Source organism: Papio anubis, chromosome 9, assembly GCF_008728515.1.
Source record: "Papio anubis isolate 15944 chromosome 9, Panubis1.0, whole genome shotgun sequence".
NCBI lineage: Eukaryota > Metazoa > Chordata > Mammalia > Primates > Cercopithecidae > Papio > Papio anubis.
The window spans coordinates 41,229,196-41,250,305 of NC_044984.1; the positions used below are offsets into that span (position 1 = coordinate 41,229,196).

Sequence of the window (21,110 nt, forward strand, 5' to 3'; positions counted from 1 at the left end):
TTTTTTTTTTTTTTTTTTTCTTTTTTTGAGGCCAGAATACAAGCTCCTGCAACCCAGGCTGGAGTGCGGTGGCGGATCTCGGCTCACTGCAAGCTCCGCCTCCCGAGGTTCAGCCATTCCTGCCTCAGCCTCCCGAGTAGCTGGGACTACAGGTGCCGCCACCCGTGCCCGGCCCTGGATTTTCCAGCATTTTTAGTAGAGACGGGGTTTCACCAGGTTAGCCAGGATGGTTTCGATCTCCTGACCTCGTGATCCGCCCGTCTCGGCCTCCCAAAGTGCTGGGATTACAGGCTTGAGCCACCGCGCCCGGCCTAGTTTTTTGTAGTTTTTAGTAGAGACGGGGTTTCACCGGGTTAGCCAGGATGGTCTCGATCTCCTGACCTCGTGATCCGCCCGTCTAGGCCTCCCAAAGTGCTGGGATTACAGGCTTGAGCCACCGCGCCCGGCCAGGAAGGTAAGTTCTGATAACTTAAAAGCTTTTGTTTTTCTGAGAAGAATAGGCAGATTTGAAGGCAGAGTTGAACTACCCAGGAGAAGAGGGGACAGGCCATAGATGGTGTGGGAGGAAGGGCAGACAGAGACAATCTCTAATTCACAACACCATGAGAGGGACTTGGAAGGTCTGTCAAATGGGATTTTATAAAGCTGCATGCAGTAAGGTGTACAATGTAAAACCCTCCTTCGCTATCTAATCCTCCTGATCCCCAGTATTATTTAGTAAAACTTGCACAATAATGCTTGGAGCTTTTACTGAGAATAGATTCTTTCTGGAGAAGCCAAGAGGCACTGAGATTTCTAAACATGGTGTAGAGAAAAAACAGAGACCACACATTTCATTTTCTGATTCACGAGGACTCCCACGAGGTAGCAGGTAATACTCACTGCTAAGATTTATTACAGGAAAGGATACAGAGTAACAGGAAAAATATATGAAACAGTGGAGTCTAGCTTTAATACAGGCTTTAATACCTTTCTTGTCCAAGATCACACAGGTGTGCTCTTTTTCTAGCAGTGAACTATGAGGACATGTGTGGATTTTCTCTGCTCAGGTAAGCCCAAATGGCTCAGGGATTCATGGCTTTTGGAAGGGTAGGGGAGTGGGGTGCTAGTTAACATAGGCATATCCAGCTGTGCAACCATCCTTGGCCACCCAAAATCAGGACCCCAACAATGAAACCATGTGCACATGATTAACCTTGGTGTTTGTGCAAAGCAACCTGACAAACCAGTTCAGCATGGTCCATTGCTCCAGGTGAATATAACAAAATCATCAGTCACTAACATAAAGAACCTTCTGAGGGCCACATTCCCAGGAGTTAGTCAAGGGTCACTCATGGTTCCCTTGAAGACATAGGAGGGAGCCACCAGACTTGCTGTGTTAACTCTTTCCTCACAATATGTAGGGGAGAACCAAATCTAGCTAGAATTTGAAAAAGGATTTCACTGCCACAAAATCACTTATGTGGTAGAGGTTAAAGATGGCTTTGCCACCTGGAGGCCGATCACACGTGAACCAAGAAAGCCTTCCTGTTGTGGGCCTCTGGTTGAAGGTAAGTGAGCTATATTATATCTTTTAAGTCAAAGTGTCTAATTTCATGGCACAAGCAGTATTTATCTTGCAAGCGTTTAGTAAATTCTTGCTTAAAAGTTGGAGCCTCACTTCCGCTATACTATAAGAAACTGTAAGAAATCAAGGGTACGTTTATTCATTCAACAATTATATTGAGTACCTGTGTAGCATTTTCTAGATACTGTTCTGAGTGTTGGGGATTCATTTTTTTTTTTTTTTTTTTTTTTGAGATGAGTCTTGCTCTGTCACCCAGGCTGGAGTGCAGTGGTGCGATCTCGGCTCACTGCAAGCTCCACCTCCCAGGTTCATGCCATTCTCCTGCCTCAGGCTCCCAAGTAGCTGGGCCTACAGGCACCGGCCACCACACCCAGCTAATTTTTTGTATTTTTAGTAGAGATGGGGTTTCACAGCGTTAGCCAGGATGTTCTCAATCTCCTGACCTTGTGATCCGCCCACCTCAGCCTCCTACAGTGCTGGGATTAGAGGCGTGAGCCCCTGTGCCTGGCTGTGTTGGGGATAAATTGATGAAATGATAGACAGATGTCTGTTCCTATGAAGCTTATAGTTCTTGTGGTGGGGAAGTCAGAAAAAATGTGATTTGAGGAAGCAATCAATCATTGAGTTGGGGCAAAGTCATAAAAGAAGGTTGGTGTCCTGCATGGAAGCCTAGAAAAAAGAAATTCAAAGAAAATAAATGTATCAATATCTCTGGACTGTTTCATTAAACATTTTGGTGGTTGCCTTCTTAGCTAGGGTTACCAACCATTCCCAGTTTGCCTGGGACTAACGGGGTTTTCAGGATGCAGGTCTTTCAGTGTTAAAACCATACAGTTGGTCCCAGTTTTCTGGCCTGTTTCTAGTGCATGATCACTGTACCTCTCCTCTGAAAACTATTCTGTCCACCATTCGGGTAGGTCCTGGCAGCTGTTTGTACTGTGTTACCCTGCCCACCTAACTACATTTGAGATTAAGGTGGGATCTTGACCCATTCCTGACCGATTTGTTTATATTGAGAAATTGAACTGAAAACAAGAAGCTCAGAATCTAGTCGCATAGCTCTATAGTGAAATTTCACACACTTCTGTCATTGAGGTCTCTAAAACAAAGACAATTTTTGATTTTTGGAAGCTGTTTATCTTTTAATTCTCTGAGGCATCCCAATCTCTTAAGGAGTTCTCTCCATCTGACATTCTTGCTTAAATTAAATGGATTTTTTTTGTTATCAGAAATTTGACTAAGCCAACTATCCAGGTGTATTCTAAGTCAAGACAAACAGCTCTGGTTCTTTATTTAGAAATAGAAATGTTCCTGCAATATTCCTTAAGCTTAATGGAAATCTCTCTGGAATAGCCAGCTCCCTGGTTAGAGTACCGTATTTTTATATTCAGTGGACCTGTCAACCCACTTCCTTTCCTTCCTTACTCCCTGCTTTCCTTCACTTTTTTTTTTTTTTGACAGGGTCTCACTCTGTCACCCAGGCTAGAGTGCAATGGCATGATCATGGCTCACTGCAGCCTTGACCTCCCTGGGCTTCCAAGTGGCAGGGACTACAGGTGCATACCACCTGGCTAATTTTTGTATTTTTTTGTAGAGATGGGGTTTCACCATGTTGCCCAGGCTGGTCTCGAACTCCTGGGCTTCAGCAATCCACCCTCCTTGGCTTCCTAAATTGCTGGGATTAGAGGTATGAGTCACCATGCCTGGCCTTACCCAGTATATTTCTAATTGTAGATAAATAAATTTGCATTCTGGTTCACTTTGGTAATTTTTTGTTTTTTATTTGTTTTGTTTGAGACAAAGAGTTTCACTATGCTGTCCAGATTAGTCTCAAGCTCCTGGGCTCAAGTAATGCTATTGCCTAAGCCTCTGGAGTAGCTAGGACTACAGGTATGCCACCACGACCAGTTGGTATCATTTTTTTCTAAAAATTATCACATTTGAAAGTGTATGGATTTTGTTAGAACTCATCTGACACATAACCCTACCCTCTTTCCAATGAGCATGTTAGTTCCATAATGGTAGGTATTCAGTTAGAGCTTGCCTATGAATACATGAAAATTCCACAAGTCATTCTTCAATTGATTTGTTGCAAATTCTGCTGCCTTTCTTAATCCTTCTCATTTGACCATCATTAAGTTTCTTGGAGACGTTTCCTGACTTTGGAACTACCATCGAGCATACTTGGCTATCCCAAGGTGTGGTCTTTTCTGTTTTAGCTCTGTTCACAAGCCTCAAGCTTTTCAGACTTATCAGTAGGCCATACCTAAAGTAGCCTGTGTAGCTTAGTAACCTTCCCACTTCCACTGTCACTCAAGTAAAACCATGCTGTTACATACATCAGCTTGTCAATTAATTCCTCTTTTCCTGTGGCTTTTTCACCAAAGCTGAACATATCCCAACTTCTTTCTAGGCCACTTCATTGCTCCTGGAGTTTGTGCATCAGAATCACCCGAGTGACCTTCTTAAGTAAAACAAAAATCAGATCCTGGGCCACCCTAGAGCTGGACCTTTGCAATCAGACAAATTAGGCACCTTTTAGAAAGCTGTGGTTTTAAAAGGCTCTCCAGTTGATTCTGATACATTATTGGCCTATTTATTTCCATCAGCAGGGCTGAGCCTGGGACCTTAAGATTGGCATCTTCCCCCAGGTCTCCAAGACTTTCCACTCCTTCTCACTTTGGAAACTTAGAATCTCTGGGAACCTAAAGTAAAATAAACTTTTTTTCCTGACCATTCTTTTGTTCGTCACAAACATATGGACACCTACTAGGTGCTAGGTACTGCAGTTACAATGCAAATTGCATTAGACACTGCCTATCCCATTACCTGAAAAAAAAAACAAACAACAAAAAAAAACAAAAACACTGCTACTTAAGATTAAGCATGTATTTATTTTAGTTCAGTTAAAACAAACATACATTGTTTCATTGAAACGGTGTAGCACTCTTTGCCAACAAGCCATACTAGAATTGTTGGTCTCTAACAGTACAGTAGGGATATTTACACTATATACACAAAGTTAATACACCCAGGTTCTCAAAGGTCTTCCATTACACTAGATCACACTTTATTTCATTACACTAGATCACATTTTGATTACTGCATTTTGAAAATTTATACCTTATTTAAATTTTAAATAAGAGATCTGAATTTGCACCAAGATTTCATGAAAAAATTTAATGTTGAGTTTATTGCAAATACAATTTAAACACTTTAGTGTTTGTACACAATTTGTCAATTTTTCAATATTCAATTTTCTGTACAGGTACTTTTGGGACAATTCTTATAGTTACATAATATGAATTCATCAAAATGCAGTTAAGAAACTTATAGGAATATATACACTTGAACCCAAGACCCAAACCTGACATTATATACAACCTATTTACAAATACATATGGACAGACAATATATGTACATAGATTATCATAAATATTGAAAAATAGGTTAGCTTTAATGGATTAATGTTGTTCTATAAATAACATTACAGTTGTAACTGAAACATCCACGGAAGACAGTAATGCAAAATGAGGTGACAAGACAGTGGTTTTAATACTGAAGCCTGCTCATTAATGGGAATTCATTGTTTAGGAACCTCAAGGCAGACAAGATAGCTCCAAGAGAATCATGCATTGCAATTTTCCCTAGGCAGTTGATTTTGAACCTCAAATAACCAGATGATTGGAGGAGCTTCCTCATATTAATTTGTTGTAAAGAAAAGAATTTTTTTTTCCATTCCTTCCTGGTTGCCACAGTATCTTCTGTAGAAACAACTCTTGGTATTCCCTGGCAGGTCTTAGATACAAAGTCAGCAACTTATTCCAGGAGCTCATGCAAATGTGCCAATTCTTGGTCTCAACTAGAGGTGAGGTTCTGCATTCGAGTGGAGTGTCTAAAGCCCAATTAAATGAAAGCAGTGCTGTAGAATCTGTCTTCCCACTGCCTATTTGTAGATGGTCCCCAATTATTTTATCTTCATAGGAACAGACAAAAGTGGACCAATGGTTTCACCCAATGTAGCACTACAAGACGTCTTCCAGTTCCATAAGGGTCCTTACACATGTATCTTGTTTGTTAATTTAGCCACATATAATACAAGAATGCGTAACGAAAACCACGTCTGCCACATTTCTGGCCCTTGTCCCAAACTCAACATTTTTAGTTCAAGGGCAAACCTTAGAGCCAGATGACCAATCGACAATTCCATTATTTGCTTCCCTCAACCACTTAATGGAATTATGTATATTAGATTTTAGACATTATGCCTGATGAGCAAAGTACCACGTTATTTTAATAATATATTCACCATACACTGTGACATACGATAAATGTGCTCTTAAAGCCAAGTTTCAAAGTAATTATTTTCACTTCTAACCAGGATTGAAATGGAAGGGTTGACATGCAGTTGGACCAAAACGACTAACACTCGGTTTGCACTGTTTTCCCTAGCTAACCATTTGTTGGATGTAAACAAGTAATTCTACGTTGTACAAGAATGAGATGACAGTCCAGTGCAAATGAGTTTTTATAAAGCTTACTGCATGAGAAACCCAGTGGCCTACACAAAGAGAACTTATATCTTACCAAACATAGGTGTACCCTGTGGATTAGATCTCTACTGTAGACAAAACATGAACACAACTAAGCCATACATTGTCAAGTAATTCACACTTCCAGTAGGTGAGCATTTTGAAAAAGTGTACTCTCTGGACACAATAATTTTGGCCTATTGCCATCAAATGCCCATTTTCCACTGCTGGAAGCAATGTCAAAAAAGGGCTGGCCCAAAAAAATACCCAGAGCTGTCAATACAACACTGGAGACACATGCAACTGAATAAACCCTGTTTTACCCAATTGCACTATTTGGTACCTCAAAATTAGTTATTTTATTTCCCACAGAAATATCTGTATTATCTTCCATTCTAATAAGCTGAAGACACAAACATTTCAGTCTCAATGAACCAAATTGTTTGGGGACAGAGAAGAAAAGTGATGAACAGAGTTCATCTGATTTGGTATAGCAATAATCAATCAATCATCTTTTAAGTAATGGTGACATTTAAATGGAAAAAAACTACGCTCCTAATTCATGGTACAATTTTTCATTACATCATTTTCTCTAAAAATTATTTTGGGTAAAAAAGTATTTGGCTTATTATGCCTACAAAAAGGCAAATCATTTCATTATACTAATATTCATTTTAAAATACCAATGAAATTATTTTATGGAATTTATTGATAACTGCTTCTGAATAAAGTTCAAAAAAAGCAATTTTTTAAAAGTAAAAGAGTGCTTCTGAGGTCTTTAAGTATTTTTGGTACAAAAAATAATAGTGTTTTTCTCAATGGTTATTCAATACTTTGCTGTAAATTAAGAAGAATTATTTCTCACATCGAATGGTTCCATTAGGCACATTCAAGTAAAATCATAAAATATCCAAGTTAAACAATGACACAGCCAAGCATGTGGCTTGATAAAAGTTAAGAGTTCGTCCATTCTCTGGAATGGAATAAAATTGTCACTTCCCTTAACCCGAGACTCGTGGTTTTGTTGTTCATATCCATTTCTAACATACAGATAAGTTTCTTTAAAAAAAAAAAAAAAAAAAAAAAAAAAAAAAAGTTCACTTATTCTGCACTCAGAAGAACCAGCGAGGAATCTGCACTTCAAAAGGAAGTGAAACTGAAAATATTAGGTGAAATTTCATAGTAGTTGAGTTTACTCAACACTGGCATCAGATGCACTGAGTTTGAGTTTGAGTGGTGCCAATTAATGACCACCTCCAGGTGCATTGTGTACCCAATCCAAAACAATCAAGGCCATGCTTCCGGTCATCACCAGTATGCCACTTAACAGGAAGAACAAAGCCTGCAATGAGCATAGAGAAAATTGATCAGTAAGTAATAAAACATATATGCTAAACATTTCTTTTTCTACTTTTTGAAATGTGCTTTAATTACTAAAGTTTATCTACTGCATCATGTTCTACAGAATGAGTATTTAACTTGCTAAATATAAACTCCTAAGTGATCAGTAAGTTATCTGCAGTACAAAATAACTACCTTTGAGGCCTTCTGAACTTTTTCACTTTTTCATTCCTTTGTCTCAAGTGAAAAGGGAATTTTCTTGCTAAACAAACTGCTTCATATAGAGCTGGACTGGATTTTTTGCAATTTTTTAGAGCAAAAGTAAAGTCACAAAATCAAACCCAAAACATCCTAAAATGCAGCAAAAGTCAAAGCCAGAGGTCTTTCCAGGAAATACTAATTCCTAAATCCTACCCTTCAATACTGCCACTATGTAATTTAGAGTAAAACAAGATGACAGTTGTTGGTTTATAAGCAATTCTAGTACTTTAATCACAGCAGAATGAAGGTGGAAAATAATGACTAAAAAGCAGTCTTTTCCCTAAATACCACCCACCAGGATTCTGGTAGTAGGAACCACATCATTTGTGGTTAGCACATCATTCTCTGTCACCAGCTGGTACTACATTTTAGAGTAGGTACGTAATAGTAAACACTATGGAGAGATGGCCTCCCCGAGAGCTTCACTCTGAAGATGGTCAGTCTTATTCAACTAAACGCCCTTCCTTCTCTTTTATATATTCAATGCCCATTTAAGTCCCTGTCACACAGTAGGCAGTCCAATGAAAACTGGTTGAACAAATGTTGAAAGCTTAGTATCTCACACTAGTCTTCATCCCTATTCCTATCTCCAAAGTATCTAATAACTTTATTGCAATTAACTTAAGTATTTATTAGATGGCAAACTATCTTTCCCCTTCCCTCTGCAATCTTCCATCTGTGAAGTATACCATTACAGAAATGTGTACTGGGAACTTCAAAGTGAAACCACAACAAATAACAGCTACGAGAATAAAATTAAAATCAGTTAGAGAAATTATATTACTACTGTTTCTATGGTGATAATCTTTCACTCACCCCAATCTTTTGTACAGATTTCATAGGTTCTTTCTTCACCAACTTGATATAGAAGGCAGAAGGAAGAATAAAAATTAACATAGCAGCTGCAGATGCACCTGTAAAAGAACATTTGTTTCTTGAGGATTTAATGAACCACTTGTCATTCATTCTTTAAATCTTAAAATCCCTGATGTTTGAATCAACTTTGATACTTTCTAAAACTTACCAATAAAACCAAAGATATCCCTAATAGTTGGGACAAAGATGACAAGTAAATTGGTAAATGCCAAGATAGACACTGTAATGAGACTATGACGCCACCAACTGAAATCTTTTGATGCACACAACAAGTGAGTTACAGAACTCCGGATCTGCAAAAATAAATAAATAAATAAAATGTATTTTAAAAATAATAGCAATATAAAATTTAAAAATCCAGCTTCAATGAATGAAAGGAATGCCCAAGTAACAAGGAATCTATCCAAAATAGTAACTATTTCTAAATAAAACTGTGCCTCTTTCTCTGCTGTTTCCTGAACATCTGAACACTTAAAAGATCATTTTATATCTTATGGTGAAAAAAAAGTCCCCAGGATATTTTGAAAATATACACTGTATTTTTTAAAAGTCCCTTCAAAACCACCACCAACTTAGTATTGTTCTACTGGTGTTTCCCTTCTTCCAGAAGATGAAAATCTCACAAATATTCACATGTTTAAAAACTCATTCCTACTGAAAGCAGAGCAAGTGATTACTTACTGGGAAAATAACTACTGGTACTGTCAGGGTCACAGCCACTAACACAGCCAGACGGACAATGAGAAGAAGAATATCAGTTCCCAAGATAGTAGAGTAGGTATGAAGCAATTCTGACTCAACATGTTCTACAGGGAAATACCAAAAAAACTCTGAGTGTCTGTTTTCATTGAAGACCAAGTAGAAAATTTAACAGCAAAATGTGCACCAGTTATTTGGCTACTCACAAAACGACTATAAACTAAGAGGCTAATAAGATTAGTTTGGAATTATGGTTAATGCAATTAAAGTAACATTGAAGGAAAATTTTTCTAAATACCACATAGAGATTTAACCACATGACTCCCATTAAAAGCAACAGGAGTTAAACAACTAAATCTCCTGGCTTGGCTTATAATTTGTGTTTGTGTTATACAGTCTGAAGGTGATGGGAGAGGAGACAGGCAAGATGAACTTAGAGGCTGGCATATCATACAAACATGCCATCAAATGATTAATGATGTTTTCAAACCTGGATTCTAGATATTACTGATTAAATACACTACAGAAAATTCTAAGTTCTAAACATAATTTCTCATCACAAATATGAAATATATTAAGACTATTTTTAAAGTGATGGAACTATACATAGAAAAGTAGCAGTTTCATTTCAATAAGCTTTTTTTTTTTTTTTTTTGGTAAAGGAGGCATTATTTACCGTAAAATGTTAGGTATCCAAAGAGGGCAGCAAGCAGATACATGAGAAACATAGCAAAAAATGAAATCTTGGACACATTCATCATTCTTCTACGGCTGCGGCTATATAATTCAAAAGAAAATTCAAATGTGTATTTCAGCAGCAGTTACAGCAGTTGTCTAATATTTTCTCAAACTGATATAAAAATGAAATACTCACTCTTTCAGTTCTTCATAGATGGGAAGAATAGCAGGATGACAGACAAATGAAAAGGTCAGAATTGGCACAGCATAGACAGTCTGAAACAAAACGTAAAAACCTACTTAATCTGATGTAACGAACTCATGCTGTCATATTTCTGCAGCATATATTTTATGTAAACAATCTTAGAATCAAAGCCTAAAAGTTTCCTTTGTGTAATTAGCTTCCATTCTTCTAATCTGTTCATGAAGTATGATCAATATCCTCACTTCTGAATGTGTCAATTATTAGCACCATATGATTCTCATTTTTCGATCTATTTTAAGATGTAAACCAAAACTTTCCTCACAGTCCTCAATAATTAGCTAATCACATGTTTTCTAAGAAGCACCTGTTATCCTCCTCCCTTTACCCTGGGAGTTATTTTTAAATTTCCAGTGAATAGCTTCCCTCTTTTCTTCCCTAAACTCTTCTTTTGAGAAAATAAGCATATTTAGTTACCTGTGAGTTGAAAATAAAATAGTGAGGTCTGCAAGAGTCATTTTCAGTCACGTTATGTGACAAATCAGGTACGAGAGCTGTTGGCTGTGTTAAGGTGGTGTTTATTGTTTCATTAATTATCAAAGCAGCTTCCACAGGACACGGAACCTGAAATTTCTTGCAAATGACCTAAAAATATATTATTTTGCATGTGTTAAACTAAGTGACATGGTAGGGTTTACAAAAAATATTTTCTAAAGAAAAATCATACCCACCACAATCAGAAAGAACACCATACACAACAAGGAAAAGCCACTGGTATATCCCAAATATCCTAGAAGGGGGGTGGCAGGAATCAGTATTAGTTTAATGAAACAGATTTAAAGCAAATATATTTTCCCCACTGAATAACTCAATTCTGCTGGGAAGACTTTAGGCACTAAAGTATGGCTACAGTACTAAATTTCTAATTCTTATGATACTAAAATATAGAATTATTTAAATATACTTGTCATAACCCAAGCTAATAAAAACTATCATTTGCATTATTTCTTACAAAGTACAATATATAGTGTCAATTAAATATTTTGGCTCCTAAATGTTGCATGCTGTGAGTCCCAAAGATATACCTTTCTAGGGCTTTTTCATTCTGACTAATTTCTATTAAGAGAAAGCCCAACTAACTGGTGAGAGGCTCATTTCAATTCTCTTTTAGAGATGAGTTTGCTCACCTAAATTTCTAAACAGCGACAAAGGAAGAATGAGTATCAATGACACCAACAGAACCAAATAGTCACCGTTCAGATACCACAATCTAAAGAAAACAGAAACAAAGTCAAAACAGTCACAAATATCCTCAGAATAATATATATTTCTTCTAACAGGACTCATTTTATAGAAATACCATAAAAACAAACACAAAAAAAGACATGTTTGGAAAAAGTTTCCCTTGTTCAAGATAGGAATAACTTTTTAACTTTGTGTGCTAGATGAATATTTACTCAGGTTAGAAGTTGGGTATGAAACAGTGTAACTTTTGTCCCACTACTTGCTCTGGGAAAGCTGCCAGCTGATTCATAACACAAAATGCTTCTCAAAGACTTGATACTAACGCAGGGAACAAAGCTGCTTTGTTAAGCCAGTAATCTTATCTTTAAGCACTTTCAGAAAAATTGTACACCAACTTTGGTACAGCTTTAGCATGTAATTTCTAATGCTGGAAACTAAAAAATTTTAAAACAAGTTTTTTTTCCAGACGTGTTACCAAATATACTTATTAAACATTTCAATGAGGAAAAGTTTTCATAAAATGCATAGGCAAACTGCCTCCTACCCCCCCTGAAAAATTACAAAACTCAGTCCCCCAAACCAGGACTTATTCCAGGTTATCAGAGTACATTGTGACATCTTGAACCACCTTTAACTCCAAAGACAGCCAAAAATATCCCTTTTGAACTTACAGAAAACATTATGTATGTCCCCTAAGCCTTTTCCTTTTTAGGTAAATCATGAATTGCACTCTCTTCTAAATCACTATTTTCAAATTCTAATTGCCTCATAAATTCTGTTCACTTCTGCAGTAAGTACTCTGTAGAACACTAATACTTAAAGATCAGCTTAAAAAATTAAATTTCTAAAGCTACATCTTTGATAACGGCACTTCTCTATTTTGACGTAATGAGCTCCACGTAGGGTGGGAAGTAAATTACCCTTCCCCATGTTTACTTTAGATAAAAACCTGTGAGTTCACTGGGATGAATAACTTTGCTAGAATAAAATGGTTTCTATAGCATGCCCAAGCATTTTCTGGCACAGTATCCCTTATCCAAAATGCTGAGTATCCCTTATCCAAAATGCTTGGGACCAGAAGTGTTTTGGACTTTGGAGTATCTGCATATACATATTTGAAGTATCTTGGAGATGGGACTGTAGTCTAAACACAAAATTCACTTATGTTTCCTATACACCTTCTTAAACCCACAGCCTAAAGGTGATTTTATGCAATATTTTAATTAATTTTGCACACCTGTCACGAGATCAGGTGTGAATTTTCCACTTGTAGCGTCATGTTGGCACTCAAAAAGTTTTGGATTTCAGATTAGGGATGTCCAACCTGTATTTTGCATTGAACAGATTAAGTCTTAAGAATTCCAAACTTACAAAAATAGGACGGATTAATTTTTAATGTAATTCAAAGCTTCAATCCTCACTTAGGACATATATTAAAAACAGCTATAACTTCTTTAAGTATGAACACAAAGACAGAAAGCAAGTTCTAGAAAACCTGTTTTAGAAATTAAGATATCCAAAATTGTGGGGCTAGCTACTATCTTTTGGCCTTTCATTCTCCAAAATTCGAATCAGTTTACGGGTCAGTTTCAAAAGGAACATTTATGGATAACTAATAATCATTTTGTATACAACTTTGATAAAAATATATCCAACCACTTTTGACTATAATTGTTTCTTATGAGTAACCTTACTTAGCACTTACCCAGTGTTATCTTCAATGTCCATTAATGCCTGGATCACCAAAGGCAACTCATATTTCACTATGAAGAGGTAGCTTGACATAGCTAGAGGAAAACAAAATTATACCATTACAAGTGCAAAATGTGGCACATGACACCAAAACGCATATGTCACCACTCTGTGCTATACAATGAGCATAAAGTCTACCCAAATTGTCTTTTGAAAAATTCTTACCTCCAATGTTCTGCATTGTAATTGATCCAGATGCTGCAAGCTTTCCAACTAATCCAAATGCCTTATATCCCAATTGTTCATATAATAAAGACCCTACAATTTGAAGAACACAGAAGCATGAAGCCAAGGATTTTAAAAGAGAAATAAAATCATGATAGGTATACATTGTTTTAGAAAAATCAAGAATGCTATCATACCTCCTTCATTGGCAGTCTTTAAAAGGAGATGAACAGAATACAGGGAAAAGATTGACACAAACGTCAAGAGAATTCTGATGAGAGAAGGAAAAGGCACAGGGTTATAAATAAGCATGGCTATATTTACAGACAACTCTTTCTGGTTGTTTAAATAACATTATGTGTGAAACTTGTCCTATTTGTGTCAAAATGCCCTGAAGAACTGGCATTTCCTCTCCTGCTAACTGGATTGTCAACATCGTCTCTTGCCTGGCAGTAAAAACTTGCATCATTTCTCAGGTGACAGTTCTACAGCATTGGTTAGGAACAAGGATGTCTACCCACTGAGCCAAACACAGCATGAGACACTGGAAAGCTCAACTTCCCAGTGGAGTTTGAAACTTGTACTTTGATTCTGGCACCACAATAATGAGCTGTATGCTTGCCACCTTTCTGCATTTCAATAGTTCCCTTTATCTGTAAAATATCAGTAATATCCGCTACTAAACCTAGCCCACAAGATTCTTGTGAAATTCAACTGAGACAGGTTTAGGAAAGGTTTTAAAACCACATGGACCGTATACATATAAACAGGAATGAGAGGCCAGGTGCAGTGGCTCATGCCTGTAATCCCAGCACTCTAGGAGGCTGGGGCAGGATGACTGCTTGAGGCCAGGAGTTTGAGACCAGCCTGGACAACATAACATAGGGAAAACCCATCTCTACCAAAGGAAAAAAAAAAAGCCAGCTGTGGTGGTGTATACCTACAGTCTCAGCTACTCAGGCTGAGGTAGGGGATCACTTGAGCCCAGTAGTTTGCCACTGCACTTAGCCTGAAGGACAAAATGAAATACTGTCTTTTATTTAAAGAATAAAAAAAAAAGGAAAAGAATGTAAGGGGGAAATGACACTAACATGATACTAACATTTTAAGAGTGAGGCACTACAAGCTTTACTAACAACTGGGCACAAATCAGAGAACTAACCATTGTAATGACATACTACATTGCACCCCATGGCAAGGAATACAGGCCCAGTATTGTCACAGTTAAAACAATGTCTGTGCTAGAATGAGTAGGGTATCAGCTTGACTGTCTAAGCCTTTCCTCCCTTGACCTTTTCACTTGGATTCAGCAAGAGAAAAAAAAAAAATAAGGTAACATAGAGTGACTAAAGGGACCCTAATGTCACCTTATTTTCCTTTAGGGTAAGGGTTCTCCCTCATTCCAGCTTTACTTTTCTTCCACCTAGGAGAGCCCAGAGATACAGACTAATTTTTAAAAGAAATTAAATAACAAAACAGGGAAACTCATAGAAAACCCTGCAAAAGAGAAGAGTTGCATATTTTTTGATTCCGTGTGAGCAAATTGCACGCAGTACCATGTGAGGTGCTGACAAAGAAACTGATGTCTATTAGTTAAACAGAGGAAGTGGCTTTACACTACCATTCTAAATGCCAGAAGTTTCACAGGGCCTAGTCTGAGGTGACACTATCAACCTCACTTCTAACTGGAGAAAAGATGTCAATTTAATTAAAAACAAACCAAATTAAGTCCTTCCATGTCTTACACTGAAATGACGAGCGGTGAATACACTTTGTAACCTTTGAGGTCGCTTTCAACCTTGAGATTGATTCTACTTAAAAAGGTTAGCTATAGAGTTGTTGAAGTGGACCGTGGCAGCCATGTGGTTTTTGGCCCATTTAACTCTATACCTCTAAATATAAAGTACATACTGATGAATAAAATCACACTTTAGCAATCTTATTTAGCTATTTAGTAAAATGGTAAATCAATGACATAAGCACCTATTAAAGTATAATTCCAAGAGTACAAGGGTTACATCAGAATTTGACCTTCACTTATGAAACAGAGGTGCCATTTAATCTCCTTTAAATTCTTTAACTACACTGGCTGCACTCTAAAACTGCCTCGTTTTTATACCAAGCGCTAACAAGGATTTCAAATATTCAACAGTGATGCCATTCAGATTCTCCACTAAAAATTCCTGAAATTCTAGGATTCTATGTAAATCGCTGGTCCTTCACCTTAGTAAGGGTTCTCTCAAAAAGCCTCATCCTAATTGAAGCAAGCCAGAGTGAATCCTAGCATCTAGTACTCAAAGCCAGGCTTAACCTCAGTGTGGAATTTCACAAAGCAGAGATTTGCAAAGGTCTGCTTTTCTTTTCATGAACGTTCTATCGTGCTGGAGAAAATAACTTGAGTAGAAGGCACCAGTCAGCTAAGTAAAACATATCTGTCACAAAGGGACAATTCCATGCTATATACGTGTGGTTTCCTTATCTGTACAATGAAGGCATTAAGTTACACAATCCTTCACAGAAATTGCCTTAGCCAGGGGTCCACGGGAACTTAAACTTAAGGGCTATGACACAAACATCACTGAAAAATACATGCTTAAGACTGCATGTATTTTTGTTTTGTGCTTTTTCCCTGGAAATAAGATCCACATTTTTCCATCGTATTCTCCAAGAGTCAGTGACGCAAAAATGGCTAAGAACCACTGCTCTGAAGTCTTCTGTACCTCCAAGAGTCTATCCAGGTATTTATGCTGGAAAGCACAGGAGTAATTAAGTCTAACTGTGCAACTGTGGGGGGAACCATTTAAAAACAAGTACTTAGTAAAATACTCATTTTTTTGCCACAGCATGTGGCAATCGAACAGGTCTGACAAAAGCAAACATTAAGAAAACATGTATGGATTGCTTTTCAGGGTCCAGAAAATTATGACTCCTTTGTCTTAAAACAAACATGTTCCAGGCTGGGTAAATACCACCACACCTTGTATGTTTACAGGAATTTTCTTTTCCTTATTCATGTAAGGGGCCACAGGTCCTTAAGAACTGTGTCAATTTACCAAACTGATTTGGATTTTCAGCTTCTCAAAATTTATACCTACCCTGGATTTAGCCATAGTTCTTTTTCAGTATCTACCATCTGTTACAATTTTGTTTTAACTATTCCTACTGACTTAGAAGACTTCTGGCTTAATTTGTCAGTTTTAAGGACTGCCCTATTTTCTTCTAGTTGGCTTTCTTAATATTGTGCAGTATGTAGCAGAATAAAGAGATTTTTGGGGTTTCTCATACTTTTAATTTTAAGCAAGTAACTTGAGTCAGCTACTGCAACTGTAAACTCAGTTTCCGGAGCCAAAATATGTTTTATCATAGTAACTGCCCTGCATGGCAGACTCACTACTTACACATACTTACATAAAAAGAGCAATTCCAGTATTAGCCATGGCATAAGAAAGCCCAAGGATTCCACTGCCCACAATCGCATTGCTCAGATTAAATACTGACATTCCAAAGGAAGTAGTACCTGGATGCTACATAGAGGGAAAACGATAACCAAACATATAACAATAATTAAATGGAGAAAACCAGGTTTGGGCAAGTTAGATTTGAATTCTAAAAGTAAAACTATTCTTTTACTCCATAAAGCCACTGACAGACAAATTATTATTTTTAACTTACAAATTCTGTTTCATACTTCTTCTTCCCCATATTCGATTCAAGTAAAAAGTTCTGGTTTTCAGGATCTACATCTGCATAATGGCTACAAAAAATACAGACATATATAATTGTAAACTGGATTGAAATATCTATCACTACACACAAGACTGCTTGAACATAAAATACCCCCCACCAGCATAGTTCTGATACAACACCTTTACTTAAAAGTATAAATATTAACTAGGAGTTGACTTTCACACGAGCTATCTTGTCATTACAACAAGATAATCGGATACTCTTCCAGAGATGACACACATTCTCTAAATGCTATAGCGAATTAAAGCAATGGAAGCAAATTCCTAGGTAACTCCCTGAACCCAACCCATGCAAGCCGTTTTTTCAGAAGTGTCACAACTTCTCCCACCTTTTCAGAGCAGCTTGCTTGGTGGGGTAGGAGTAGTTGAAGTCGCTGTTGGAACTGTAGCTGCTGCTGTCTTCATCCGGGGAAATATTGAACCGTCCCATTTCGGCCTTCTTCATGCTAAGCACTGGGAGGAATCGGATGCAGCTAGCAGCGCTGGGCTCCTTTTGTCCTTGGCGGTGGGTGCACCGGCCGCGAGTCAGCCTGCGAAAGTAGAGGCGGCGCGTCAGGACTGCAGCGCCCGCCCGCCGTGGTCAGGTGACGCCGCCGGGAGGCGCAGCGCGGCTGATTCATCCCAGGCCAGGCGAGTGGAAAAGTACCAGCCGCGCGCGAGGGGCGGGGGCGCGCCAAGGGGCGGAAAAGTACAGACGGCTGAGCCGCGGAGAACAAAGATGATTCCACCGCTGTGCTGCGGCCGCCGAGGCCCCCTACTCCGGCAGATTTCAGTATTTCACCCTCTCTATTGTCCTCAGTCGGAGTGGGGGGGGGCGAAGAGGGCTCTGTTTTGCTTTTTCCCAGCCGCTGCAAACGTGCACAGGCACTCAGGGCACACATCCAGCCCCGACCCTGGCTCGTGTGCATGCAACCTAGGCGCATGGCTTCCCGTTTCTAGCATTTGGAACAGCAATGCTGCGTAATCTGTCCTTTACTGCCTGGAGTCCCCACACCGGGAAATGCCTCTGCCGCAGACAGCCTTCCCCAGAAGGAGGCGGAAAGGGCCGACACTACTCTCTCGAGGGGGGCGAACGCCTGGGCCCCGGGAGCTGGGGGTTTATTTACACACGCGCGCGCCAGTGCCCTCAAGCACACCCGTCCACAAGCAGCTGGCCCGCGAGTGCTTCGCCCGCCCAGCCCCTCCTATGTCTGGAAAGCAAACTGATGCAATATTGATCGTCGATTGTCAGATGTTCTCAACTTGTCTTCCCCAATCTTGGCCTCTCCTATAATACATGCCCAAGCCCACCTCCGCCGCCCCCAGATTCCTGGTTCCCTGGACTTAATTTTTTTTTTTTTTTATTAAATGCAAATCAGTCACAAGACTTGCCGCAGCAGAGCCGCGGGCCAGGCTGGCTCCCCTCCCCCTAATGGGAAGATGCGGCTCCGCACCGGGCAGGCACGCGGCCCGGGCCCAGCGCCTGCTCTCCTGCCCACGTCGCGGGCGCGACCCCCGCGCGGCGGGCCAGGATGGAAGGCTGGCCAGGCCAACCGACAACGCCCGCCTCGAAAGGAAACGGACCCCGCGGTCGCCTTCCCGCGCGGCCCCTCCCGGAAGCCCCTCCCCCACTCTCGCCCGGGTCCCGCGCCCTCCCCACAGACACCCCCCCGCACGCGTTACCTCGGTGGTCTCTGTTCTTGTACACCGGAAACCTCACGCAGACGTCTTCAGTGGGTTTCTCTCAGTCAAATACAAATCATAAAAAACAAACAAAAAATTTCCCCAAATCCAACAACAGGCAGGAAAAATAATTTTAATAAAAAAGGAAATGACAAATTGCCGCCCCAATCCTCCGGCGTCCACCGTGTCAAAGGAAAGGCGCGAGTGTGCGGTAACGCGTGGTTGGGCTGCTGCTGCTGATAGCAGTACTGGAAAGGCGTTCACTAGGGCGGCGGCGTCGCGGGGCTCTGTAGCAGCCCTTTGAGCGGCGGGTTATAGCGGCACCCCGGGACGCGTCAGTGGGCGGGGCCGCGGCCGCCCGGGCGCCTTCTCTTTGTGTATCAACACCACCTGGGCCCCACCTCCGACCCGCCCAGCCCGAGGCCCCGCCTCCCTGCACCTCCCTCTGCGGCCCGCGCCCGCGGCCCAGCCCCGCCCGAGGGCGCCCCCAAGACTCTCCCGCAAAGCCAAAGCCCACTCTCTCCAGCTTCCTAGATAGTCTGGAAAGACCCCCAGATGCTGCCGCTGCCTATCCTTTTCAGCCCGGGTTGGTGCTCAACACATGCGGTTGTCTTTGAGGAGCCATCTCCTTAAAATTTTCTGCTGTCCGAATCACCAGCAGTCCTTGCTTTGGGGGTACATATCAAGGCTTTTCGGGGACACCATCCTCCCACCAAACACTTTCTTGATTGTTATTTTTGTGATTTACAATGAGGTTTTGTCTCACAAACTTGGGCCAAGGCAGCAACGTTGTCCTGATGGTTTGTTGTTGTTTCTTTTCCACCTAGACCTGCTTTCACTCTTCAAAACTAGCCCGAGGTCGGCTAGCAGCTCCTTTTCCGGATGACCTTTTTGTACGGCCATGGAAAACCAGACTAGCGGAAAGGCTACCTTTTGGCCAGCAAGCCAGACCCCTTAGAAGGAGGCCCCAGTGGGGAGCCCGGCGCTCCTAAGGTTGCTTGGGAGTCCCCAGTTTTCCATTCGCTGACACGTCGCTTCTCTTATCCCACCACCACCGCCTCCTGCAAGGGCACTGCCTTGTCTGAATGCGGGTCTGAGGCGCTTTCTGCAGAGCCTGGTCCTTTCCCTTCAATGGTGATGTGGTCTTGCTGAGCCAGGCAACTAGGGGGCCCCTTCACTGTGGAGAAATTGGTGCTGCGGGAAAGGCAAGACTCACTCCCTTGCTGGAAACAAAGACCCCTTAGGAGAGAGAAATGTTCGTGGAATGAATGAATAAACAAGTTTGACCTACTGCTCTCTTCCTTATGGGGACGTGGGAGAAACTGGGCAGGGCACAAAGCAAAGGGCTGGGTGTGATCACAATTTTTGCTTTCACTATTTTACTGAGGAAATCTGTACAACTGCCTATTTCCGCCGCACATGAGGCTTCGGGTGCCCTCGCCTGCACCAGTGTTTATGATTGACAAGCGAGGGCCCGATTTCCCCCATCACACTCCTGTGTTCCCTACCCCAAACCTTCTACTCCGCTCAGGCCAGTCTTTTTTTTTTTTTTTTTTTTTTTTTTGAGACAGAGTTTCACTCTTTTTTGCCCAGGCTGGAGTGCAATGGCGCGATCTCGGGTCACCGCAACCTCCGCCTCCCGGGTTCAAGTGATTCTCCTGCCTCAGCCTCCCGAGTAGCTGGGATTACAGGCATGTGCCACCACCCCGGCTAATTTTGTATTTTTAGTAGAGACGGGGTTTCTCCATGTTGGTCAGGCTGAAATAATAGCCATTCTTGCTTTGGTGGCCAACCTCCTCTCACCCCCTTAAATGCCGCTATCACACAAGGCTTAGCCTTTGAGCCGCAGGAAAGCACCCCGCATGCCCCGTAGCGTCCCTCCCTACTCTGCCCTCTTCTTGCAGGTACTATTTTCTAAAACAATATGGTGATGGACTTTTAAAAACCCATGCTGTCATGCACTCAAAATCATTCCAGACTATTTGTAGTATCATCTGCCCAAAGAGATTGTGAACTCCCCAAGGGCAGGTTTGGAATTTGACACACAATTAGGGCTGAAAAAACTATCTTCCTTCAACATACATTCCCCACTAAAATCAATCAACTCTTCTTGTCACAACAATCTTGGTAGTGGTAGGTTAGAGAGGAGTCCCAGGAAGTTTCTTTAGATCAGGTTTCAACTGATAACAATCAAAAGGTCTTAAACCACTTTTTCATTCCAGATGAATCTCTGGTCGTTTCCTCTGCCCAGTTAGAGGTGCTAAGGAGGCCCTCAGGGTTGGTAGTTATGGGTGGCAAGTTGCACTGTAAGTAAATCTCATGTCCTTTGGACTTTTTGGTGGTTTGTATTGCAACACATATTTAGGAGAAGCACAATACCTGTA

The 21,110-nt window shown here is 40.5% G+C and overlaps 1 protein-coding gene and 1 long non-coding RNA gene across 3 annotated transcripts; one reads left to right on the forward strand and one right to left on the reverse strand.

The window, feature by feature from the left end:
• Positions 1–4,441: 4,441 nt before the first annotated feature.
• Positions 4,442–19,103, reverse strand: SLC38A2 (solute carrier family 38 member 2). 2 transcript variants are annotated; one of them, XM_003906252.4, is made up of 16 exons: positions 18,727–19,103; positions 17,394–17,594; positions 16,991–17,072; positions 16,727–16,842; positions 13,516–13,589; positions 13,319–13,411; positions 13,107–13,188; positions 11,344–11,426; positions 10,888–10,946; positions 10,634–10,801; positions 10,151–10,230; positions 9,953–10,053; positions 9,259–9,383; positions 8,726–8,870; positions 8,518–8,615; positions 4,442–7,441 (listed from the first exon to the last, which is right to left on the reverse strand). In XM_003906252.4, exons 2-16 carry the CDS (start codon positions 17,507–17,509, stop codon positions 7,343–7,345), a joined length of 1,521 nt encoding a protein of 506 aa, XP_003906301.1. In that variant the 5' UTR covers positions 17,510–17,594; positions 18,727–19,103; the 3' UTR covers positions 4,442–7,342. The 2 variants fall into 2 exon arrangements, with proteins under 2 accessions (XP_003906301.1, XP_009178836.1); XM_009180572.3 differs by lacking the exon at positions 16,727–16,842 and having other exon boundaries at positions 6,141–7,441; positions 18,727–19,061.
• A 117-nt stretch (positions 19,104–19,220) lies between these two features.
• Positions 19,221–20,016, forward strand: LOC103875727. Its single transcript, XR_634648.3, has 2 exons — positions 19,221–19,401; positions 19,554–20,016. It is a non-coding gene; the product is annotated as an uncharacterized LOC103875727 (long non-coding RNA).
• Positions 20,017–21,110: the final 1,094 nt, after the last annotated feature.

Bases quoted from the DNA above. Each gene is read 5' to 3' on its own strand.
- SLC38A2 (XM_003906252.4), bottom strand. From the start codon at position 17,509: ATGAAGAAGGCCGAAATGGGACGGTTCAATATTTCCCCGGATGAAGAC. The intron at 13,590-16,726 runs GTAAGTATGTGT...TTCTCTCATCAG, and splicing joins ACTGGAATTGCTCTTTTTAT to AATTCTCTTGACGTTTGTGT. The intron at 9,384-9,952 runs GTAAATAATGCC...ATTTCCCTGTAG, and splicing joins TGGATACCTAACATTTTACG to AACATGTTGAGTCAGAATTG.